The sequence below is a fragment of the Ischnura elegans genome, chromosome 3 (assembly GCF_921293095.1).
Source record: "Ischnura elegans chromosome 3, ioIscEleg1.1, whole genome shotgun sequence".
In the NCBI taxonomy this organism is placed as follows: Eukaryota; Metazoa; Arthropoda; class Insecta; order Odonata; family Coenagrionidae; genus Ischnura; species Ischnura elegans.
Window position 1 is genome coordinate 107,231,817 of NC_060248.1, and position 9,874 is coordinate 107,241,690.

Genomic DNA, 9,874 nt, shown 5'->3' on the forward strand with positions numbered 1-9,874 from the left:
TAATTGTTTCCATTAGAATCCCCTTACTAGGGTGGAATTGTATTATCTATACGCTGACATGGAATGTTTCAAGTTTACTTGGACGTCTGCTCTAATTACATTATAGACAACAATCGGTGGCAGAAAAAAATTCTTGATTAATTTTAGAAGATTCTTCAATGTTTAATCATTCGTAAATTCAGAGAAATGTTCCTTACGATCTTTAATTGTATATTTCATATCGCTAACGCACAATTATTGCCGTGACATCGCATGCGGTTGAATATGGCCTAAGGGAACCGGAGATTTCGTCGCACTTGGACATGTTACCAGTCAAGGCCACACTGAAGAGGAATGGAATAGTAGAAGTGAAAGCAGCGGGGGAAGTGCAAGTAGATATAGCATGACTCATAGTCTGGCACTCGTCTGCGTAGATGATTTGCTTTACATCCTGATTTCCAATAACCGCTACTGCGCGATGGTGTAATTGTGCACCCCTTACCTTCACGGAAGTTCCGAGCTCCTCTTTTACAAGCATCGCGGTGCGGGATTGGGCTCGGTGCGTCCCGCAGCAGTTGTATCTGGGGCAACTTGTGCAAGATGCGACAACTCAGCATGGTGCCTGTCAGTGTAGTTTCCCACGTGCAGTGGTTTCGAAGTATTCATTTAAACCACTTTTCTGACCCCGTGCCCTCGCAGCAATGGGTGCATGGTTTCCGGAAACCAGGTATTACTTGTAGCAGTAGGAATATGCATAAGTATTAATAGATTGTTTGATATGGGTAAATTATGAAAATGACAGGAAATCAAAGAAAAGATTGGATTATCCATGTTTTCCAATTATTCGTGCCGGCTCTTCCCATCATTAGCCAGGATAATCAGGAGTGTACTGTATTCTGCCATCTAAGCTTTGAAGAAAATGATTGTGTGTGGGTGTACGTACAGTCCGATTCAAAAGTATTGCAACGAATGAAGCAGCACCATTTTCGCTGCAGTTTGGAAATTGAGTTTCGGTATTTTCTCTGCACAAGTAGGAGGGAAATTTGAACAACATTCCCATCTCCCGCAATATTTATACTACAACATCATTAAAGGGAAATGTATGCGGGATATGTACGTGCTATGTTAAATACCAAATTACTGTGCAGCTCATGCTAGATAATAAATCCACCTTCAGAACTTCAATTTACTTTCTCTCGTAAATTGGTCTATCCATTGAAGTGTATTTTCTTACAATTAACGCAGAAGTTTTTTTATGAGGGATTGCAAACATGACACATATATATAAAATATTTGCCGCAATCTCACAGCACAAAATACCACTGCATGTTAAAATTCAGATTGATTTAGTGACTCTGGAAAACTGGTTCGTTCCAATGCATGACTTCATAAACCTCGTAATGAAACACCATTGAAGTCAGTGAATGAGTTGGCCAGTGGTAAAGCATAGGATGCAACTGAGCAACCGAATCTGAAGTAAACTCCACGTGCAAATGCCCAATCTAGCTAATGATCAATTCCAATATTTAGGTTATAATGGAGGACCTTTGGAAATCATCTAATTATGTATGTAGTTAGCCTCTTTACCATTTACGTAGATCATCATAGGCTGAGGGAATTTGGTAGCTTGCTATATACCACCACTGCTGGGAGGTTACCCCCCAGGTCCCACCTAGGCACCCCCATACCCCCACCATGGATCTGTCGCTGACTGCATGTTATCTAACCCGTTATAAATGCATACAGCATGCTTATATTTTACATGCCTATGGATACAGATTTAGTCCCATAGCTCTGTTATATGAGCTACAAATTTTTATACAACACTGTTAATTCAAATTTTTAGTAAGCATACCTAGCAGACAAAATCACCTCTGCCATGACCTCAGGAAAGTTGGGTAAGAACAACCCACGGGGTAAATCTGTCCAAAGAGTAGTGGTCAATTGAACAGGGGGTGGTTCTTCCACGTCAGGTTTCTCACTCTCAGAGTCAGCCGTTTTGGCTTTCTTTTTGGATGATCCCTTCGATCCCTTTCCATCAGTTTTAGCAGATGATGGCTTCGATCCTTTTGACGGCTTTGATCCTTTTGAGGCCTTTGATGACTTCGATCCCTTTCCTTTAGGGGATGATTTATCCTTTTTTTCCTTCGATTTGGCAGCAATGGCTTCATTGGCCTTTTCTGTTTCCACTAAGTATGTAGCCAGTTTATTTGAAAATTCTTCAACCGGATCTGAAATAAATAAATAGCATTTACTGTTAAAGAACCTTGCTGCAAGCAGCTCCTTCAACTCAAAGCTTTCCTCGGCCCACCACCAGTGACTTCAAGATAGTAGGAGATAGTAGTTATGGAGGTTTCTGCGGTGATTAAATGGATTATTGTTTTTTGGGCTAACGTGGCATCGCCTTATTTTTGATGGATGACTGTTTGCGGCACATTCCAGCTCCAAAATTGTTTTTTCAGCTTCGGATTTTTTCAAAAATCAGCTACCCTTTAACTTCATCTTTCAAACAGTTCTTCCGATAATGGAATTCCAACCGAGCAAATCAGCGTGTGCCTAATTAGTCTTATACAAAGAATAAAAGCTTTTCAGATCATTTGGACCTGAAGATGGGAACTAGAATGCACCAAAAACCATCATCCACCAAAAATGAGTCGATACAGCATTAACCCAAAAAACAATTATCAATTAGTAGGAGATGACTATCTCACTAAAAATTTAGTCCAAGAGTATCATCGATTATTTTTGGAAAAAAGCTAATGGAACTCAGATTTATTATGCAGGGGTCCACTGAGTACCAAGGATCTCCCTACTTGAAGGGGAAGGGATGTCATCCTCCAGAAAATATTTGACATGTAAACATTTGTAAATCAAACTTATTCTAGCATTTATGACTCACTGAAAAGTTGGTTTGTTTTAAACTAAGAATATAGTTTTCTCGGTCAACATCGCTTTTCATAAACTTGAAAACTAAATGAAACTAGAAAATGAATTGTACTGCGATTACAACTTTTAAATCCATTAGCCGGACATTTCGTATAGGCTGATACAGGAGTTTGGGGGGTATAAAACCGGTTTCTAACCCCACCAAATGAATAAAAATATCTTGAGCTTCAAGAATATCTTTGGGGCGATATTAAAAAAAAAACAATTAGTTAGTAAAAATGAGCAAAATTACATCAAATTTAAGAAAAAATATTGAGCTGCATTTATAATTGCATTCTATGGCTGTTCTTATAGCATGAAATTTAGCCCATTTATTGCTATTTCACTTCATAGCCAATCCAAGAATAGAATTATTTGAAGCATAATAAAGGAGACGAAAATGGCACTAACCTGCCTAAACATGGGTTGGTCTATATTAGATTAAGTTGGGAGTTTGTGTTTCATTTAAACATTGATTATTAAATTTTACTTTAACGCTTCAAGATACATACGGCCATATTCCAGAAGGTTACTCAAGTCACGATCCCAACTCAAACTCGATCTAAGTTCCCACTTTGGTATTAAGAGGTCTTACTTGAGTCCACACTCAAATTGAGTCGCCAAGTTCCAAGATGTCAACTGCCATTGCCTCACATTTTTTAAATTAAATATCTCCCATAAAAATATTTCAAATGTGAAATTTTACTCAAGTAATGCTAGTTTTGAATGAGCAGGAGACCCCAAAAGAAAGTAGTCTAGGTACATACATTTTTTACAAATTTTCAAACTCAACCTGAGTTTGTGATCTGAACCACAGAGGTAGAAAGAGGACTCACGTATGAGTCAAGTGCTAGACTATGACAAATAGAATCCCATGCATCAATGACAATTTCTAGAAAGCAAATGCTCACCCAGTAACCCTTAGTGTGCAAGAATATTCTTATACATTTTGCATGCTCACTGAAGCATTTAACCAAATTTTTATTTCTACCTGGATATCTTGAACTTGGGCACTTTCCCTCACCATAAGGATCGCTAAGGGACTTAATTCTACCAGACCAGCCCTGGTGGCAGTGGGTGCCTCCCGCACAGGGTGTCTCTTCTGCACTGGCTGGCAGCCAAAACAGTGAATTACCGCAGCCCAAGGGTTAAGGCTCAGAATGAAGTACTACATATAGACACAAGAATTATCAAATACAGCAGAATCCCAATTATCCAGCTGCGGTTTGTCCGTGTTGCGTATTATCTGTGCATGATTTCACTCTTGCTCAATTTTTTCTGCAATCTTTATAAAAAAATAAAATCGGATGCAAAATCATCGGAATCACTGCATTAATGCTAGGATATACAGGGTTTATTATTTCCTTTAGAATCCCATTCGTAAAACAGAAGCGATCGCCCACTAGCTGCATTCACGGAAGCACTGTGTTCCTGTTTTCCAAGACTCGCAGTGCGCGACCATGATCACGAATACACGTCCCGCAGCAGTTGCAACCTGGGCTACTAGTGTGAGACGCGACTACGTGGTATGGTGCCTGACAATGTAGTTTCCGACGTCGAGCAGTGGTTTTGAAGTATTAATGCAAACCACTTTTCTGTATCCGTGATCACACAGCCACGGATGTGTAGTTTTCGACAGCAGGCCTTACATGGAGCATTAATAATACGAGTACTACCATGTTATCGCCGCTAAAAAGGTTGTGAACTGGCAAAGACAGCTCTGGTTGAGTCCCGGAAGCACTCTCAAGTAACAGAATAACTGCATAAATAATAATACACCCATGTCTCGTATAGCGCAAGGGATGCGTTCCTTGGGGTCTTTGCGCTATACGAATTTGCGTTATACGAGAGCGTTTTAACATAGGGAAGATAGGGATGCGTTCCTGGTAGCATAGGTCTTGGGAATTGAATTTCCTCTAAAACATTTATATATTCCCATAAAAAGCCTTAGAAAACATTATTTCTATAAATATTTATAGTTAAAAACATCTTTAAAGATAGTATTCACGCATTCAAAGACTTTTATTCACGTTAAAAAAAATTCTTACGTGCTTTCGAAATTCCGTCCTGTCGTGCGGGTGGGCTAACATCTGCTATCTCAGGGGATCGTAATTCGTTGCCGGCAGTTGATGATTTTTCAAACTAGTCTAAAAACAACTATTGTGTCACCCAGGCCCTTTTGTCGCTCATCGAAATGACAGGAAAATGCTACTTTAAATGCCATTTCATAGCTAGCGGAGTTTATGAATGATAAATCATTTTAATTTGAAGTCCTCCGAGTCATTAGCAGCTACGTGAAACAGTCTTTAAATGCCTTGAAACCTGACCCAGGTTTTCCTTCCCTGAAAATGAATGAACGAGAATGCATTCTTTTCCAAAAGAATATCGTCTCATCTACACTAAAAACTAGTTGAGGGGGAAAGGAGCCACTTTCAATAACAGCTTGGAGTTCATCAGAAAATGTTGTGGTGGCTGCGCTATCAACACTTGCAGATTCACCAGCTGATATCGCCGCACTGAAAATACCTGCTTGCCGTTTAAATTCTGGAACCAACCGGAGCTTTCACTTAATGTCTCGGAGCGATTACCACTCTCGTCTTTTTGTACTGATTCACCATGAACTTTCCGTATGTGTAGACCGCTTGGTTGAAGTTGGTGCGGCTGAGGTCACTGATATTTTAGCTTCGTCTTTATTCAGAATAAGGCATCGTGAGTTTAAACTTCCGCGCAATATCGCTTTGACGCTCTCCATTTTCAAAGCAATTGACCTCTCTCAAGTCCTCTTCTAGGTTAATGGTTTTTCTTGATAAATTCTTGATTTTTCTGCACGCATTCCTATTTTTTGCCATATTCTCTTGGTTTTTACCCTGTATGGCTCTATCTAAATCACCTTCTTCTGCTGAACTGTATTCCTGAGACGCAGAAGGGCTACGACTGCGGGGAGGGAACGAAGCCATTGTGTTTAAGACTCTATAGCGGACCCTTTTATGTGTTGATGCTATTCATGCGCAACTCGGTCACCGCTCTATTTCTCCCCCGTGAATACCGATGACCTTGAGGGCTTTAGCGTAGACTCTCTACCTGGAAGTCAATCGCCCGGTAACCAACGACGGCAAAAATACGTCTCAAACCGTATTGCTGAAAGAAAAACTCATTTCCACTAGCCCCACGCTTAATTAACGATCTAAATTATTTATTATCATTCTGTTAAGGAGACGAGATAAATCTTCGGTAGGCCGGCAATCTAGACCCAATGACGAGTAATACTTTTGGCAATTGCGCAGCAATGAATTTCGATTAATATATAAACAAAAAAGAAGATTTGAGGCAAGAAATAATATTAATATGCGTAAATTGATAGAAATTTCGTGTGTACTTAGCGCAAGTTCACGTTTTATCACGAGAGCGTTTAAGATTTTTGATTAGGCTACACTGCGTTGCAATGTTTCCCCGGGGGACGAATTTGCGCTATATCGAAATTGCGCTAATCGAAATTGCGCTATACGAGACATGGGTGTATATTGTTTGTTTTAGGCAAATTATGAACATTGAAAGACATTAAAGTGAAAGATTGGGTTATCCGTGTTTTCGATTATTAGTGCCGTCTCTCCCCATCGTTAGCCTGGATAATCATGAGTGTACTGTATAATTGTTTAACTCACCAACATCTGACTCTGGACTCTGAGAAATTCCATCAATGTTTGGGACATCAGTCTCATCATCTTTTTGTGTGGGGAATTTCGAAAAGAAGTCATTCATAGATTTTTCAAGAAGATTTTTCATCTCAAATCCAGCAGCTGAGTCACCAGAAACAACTTCTTCAATGATTAACTCATCCAAATTAAATACTGGTAATTTAAGTTTCCTTGATGCTCTATGAGCTATTTGAACACCATCTGATGATAAGGATAAAATATACAAAATCAAAAATTTAGGAAATACTTTTACGAACATAAATAGATAGATATTAACTTCATTTTTAATAGCAGAAAAGATACTACATACATACTTGAGAAAATAAAAGGTAATGCGATTGAGGAACAAGGACAAAAAACATTTAATCCACAGACAGATATCAAACAATACATTCAATACTAACCAATAAGACATTGTCGATAAAAGAGATGTCCTCGATTTAAATTTAAAATATGTATTGGCAAATGATGGGTGATGTTACTTGATGAATATAGCATAAAATTGAACCAAAATTCCATAACCAGTAAATTAATTCCACAAATGCTCTATTTACCCATTTCTCTAAAACTCACCTAAAAATAAATTTGAATGGCTTTTTGCGAGGTTTGCGACTAATGTGTCCAGAATAATAAATAAAACAAATATTTGCCATTGAAACTGGTTTTACTGTTTTTCAAAATATTCTCCTCAATAATCAATACATATATGTACTTCTGGATACGTTTGAACCAATTTTTATCAGTTTTTCCATTCTTATTGAAGTATGTATTTCCAAAACATACATTTTGAACGCATCAACAGCTTCTTCTGGAGTCGAAAATCGTTGACATCGTTTACTCTTCATTGACAGAAACAATAAGAGATCATTGGGTGCCAAATCAGGACTGATTGGCGGATGACCCATCAATTTGCTGTTTCGATTGCTTAAATATTTAGTTGCTTGGGCCAATTTGTGAGAGCTCGCATTGTTTTGGTGAAGGATGATCCTAAATAGCTGTTTTTTTTCTTATTTCTTTGAAGACTTACGGCAAACAAATTGTTGTGTACTATTTAGAATCAACTGCCCTACAATTCACTAGTGGCACTGTAGCCACATGCCTGTTTATCCCAAAAAAAAAGCATGCAACAAATTGTTTCAAAGTGCTCCGGGCACGAATAACTTTTGTTGGTTTTTGCTCATTTTGGAAGATCCATACAGTTGATTACTGTACACTTTTGGGCTCAAATAGATCCAAGGGTTGTCACCTATGTAAATCTTATTCATGGCTTTTGACGAGCCACAATTGTATTTTTCGAGCATTTCTTTGGAACAATTGACACGAAATTTTTTTTGACTATGTAATATGTAGTCAAATTATGTGGAATCCAACGCACACCAACAATTTTCACGGCTAAATGTTCATGTAAAATCTTGTTTTTGCTTGTCATACTAATGCCCAAGAATGTCTCAAACTAACGGTATATCACATGACAATTTTGCTTTATCACTTCTTGCAGAGCATTGGTGTTTTCTGGCACTAAAATCGATTTTGGACGACTTTCTTCAAAATTCGTCAGTGGCGCAAAAATCGCCAAAAACCAAAGTGAGTTGACCGATGCATTGTTGTTGAAATAATCCAATCTTATGACAAGATTCTCAGAGTAAATAATGAAACAATCAACTAACCCATATAACATTTTCGAAGCTGGATTAAATACTGAACGTTAGTGAAAAAATTTCTGATGATATGCCATGAATGTGATGTAAATCACAGCAGCAAAATCACTATTTTAACATATTTTCCAAGCATATTACCAATTACATAAGAGGGATATCATAAAAAGAAAGTAGAGTTACCTGAGTATGGAGCACCATGAAATACATAGACAGTGGCCAAATCTGGGACATGAGTTACTGAATCCGTGGAAGAAAAGCTCCCTCTATCCTCGTGATCTTTTCCAAGTAATTTTTCCACTAACTTTCCCACTGGGTCCTGACTTTGGTTTTCAATACCAGGGATCAGAATTTCACCAGAGAAGTATTCTAAATAAAATGATTTTCTCTCAGCATTATCATTGACAAAAGTTCTACCAGTTATATGCTTAAGTAGTTTAGAATCATAAAAATATAATATTACAAAACCCTAACTAGTAAATTATGTTCATTCACAATCAAACAGCAAGAAATCTATTTTTAAAATACGTCATACAAACATAACGATATAAACTTTATCAAATTCTAGGAGATAATTGAATCAAACTAATATTTTTTTAAAAGTAGAGTCTAAAATAATAAAATAAAAATACTTATGTGGTAGGAATAACAACAATTTCACTAACAGTTCAGGGACCTGTTCACTTTCAATTCGTCACCTATCATGGCATTACTGACTAAAGGTCTAATTTATAAAATTCTGATGTTACTCTTTGGAAATTTATAATATCTCAGATTGAAATATTTAGAATCTATAACCATTGAAATATTCTGATTTTCTGGTGAATTGAGTACAATTTTACCCGATTCCATCTTAATGCAAAATAACTGCTCGGATTTATAAACTTCATACATATGTATATTCAAGCCAGCAACTGTTAACAAACAACAACAATTTTTATATGAACTATGTAGTACTAGCATATTCGAGTCATGTATCATAAGGAATTTACCGATCTCCATTTTAAAAGATGGGCAAATAGTTAGGCAGAGAAGTATACCTACTTCACCTCACAACAGTGAACTCTGCAATTGGTTAGCTACATAACTATCCAATAGAAAAGCCATCAAAACAAAAATGAATTACATTTTGTTTCTTAAGAAAATATTTTAATGTAACATAATGCTTAATTAAATCTTCTGTCCTCGTTATCCTATTGCATCCTAATTGTAAATTAACAAGTTAAGTATTTACTTTCAAGACCAGCTTCCAAATAAATTAGATTCTTTTCTGATGTAGGGTTGAATACATCCATACTTGCTCTTTCATCCACATGAGAAGAGGAGATTGATTTTCTTGTCTTTGATGCTGAACTCCGCCTTCTTGATGCTTTGGTTGACTCTAACACGAACATGTATAAGATATTGAGCAAAAATTTCATTTATATAAATGAGACAAAACATTTTTTTAAGCCAAATGAAAATAAAATACAAAGGCACTACTTGAAACCATTTCAACCAAATCTTAAAGGCCTGTTTACACGATACTTTAACACGTACGAGTTAATTTCTGTTTGCATGAATGATTTTTGTTGACCGGAACGGAACATGTACAAATGCATGAACCAAATTAGAACAGGT

The 9,874-nt window shown here is 37.2% G+C and overlaps 1 protein-coding gene across 1 annotated transcript; it reads right to left on the reverse strand.

Moving 5' to 3' along the window:
• Nucleotides 1-1,821: 1,821 nt before the first annotated feature.
• LOC124155240 lies at nt 1,822-9,648 on the reverse strand. Its single transcript, XM_046528957.1, has 4 exons — nt 9,489-9,648; nt 8,438-8,623; nt 6,567-6,800; nt 1,822-2,210 (listed from the first exon to the last, which is right to left on the reverse strand). Exons 1-4 carry the CDS (start codon nt 9,646-9,648, stop codon nt 1,822-1,824), a joined length of 969 nt encoding a protein of 322 aa, XP_046384913.1.
• Between the last annotated feature and the right edge of the window lie 226 nt (nt 9,649-9,874).

Bases quoted from the DNA above. Each gene is read 5' to 3' on its own strand.
- LOC124155240 (XM_046528957.1), bottom strand. From the start codon at position 9,648: ATGTTCGTGTTAGAGTCAACCAAAGCATCAAGAAGGCGGAGTTCAGCA. The intron at 6,801-8,437 runs GTAACTCTACTT...CCTTATCATCAG, and splicing joins TCATGGTGCTCCATACTCAG to ATGGTGTTCAAATAGCTCAT. The intron at 2,211-6,566 runs GTGAGTTAAACA...TATTTATTTCAG, and splicing joins GAGTCCAGAGTCAGATGTTG to ATCCGGTTGAAGAATTTTCA.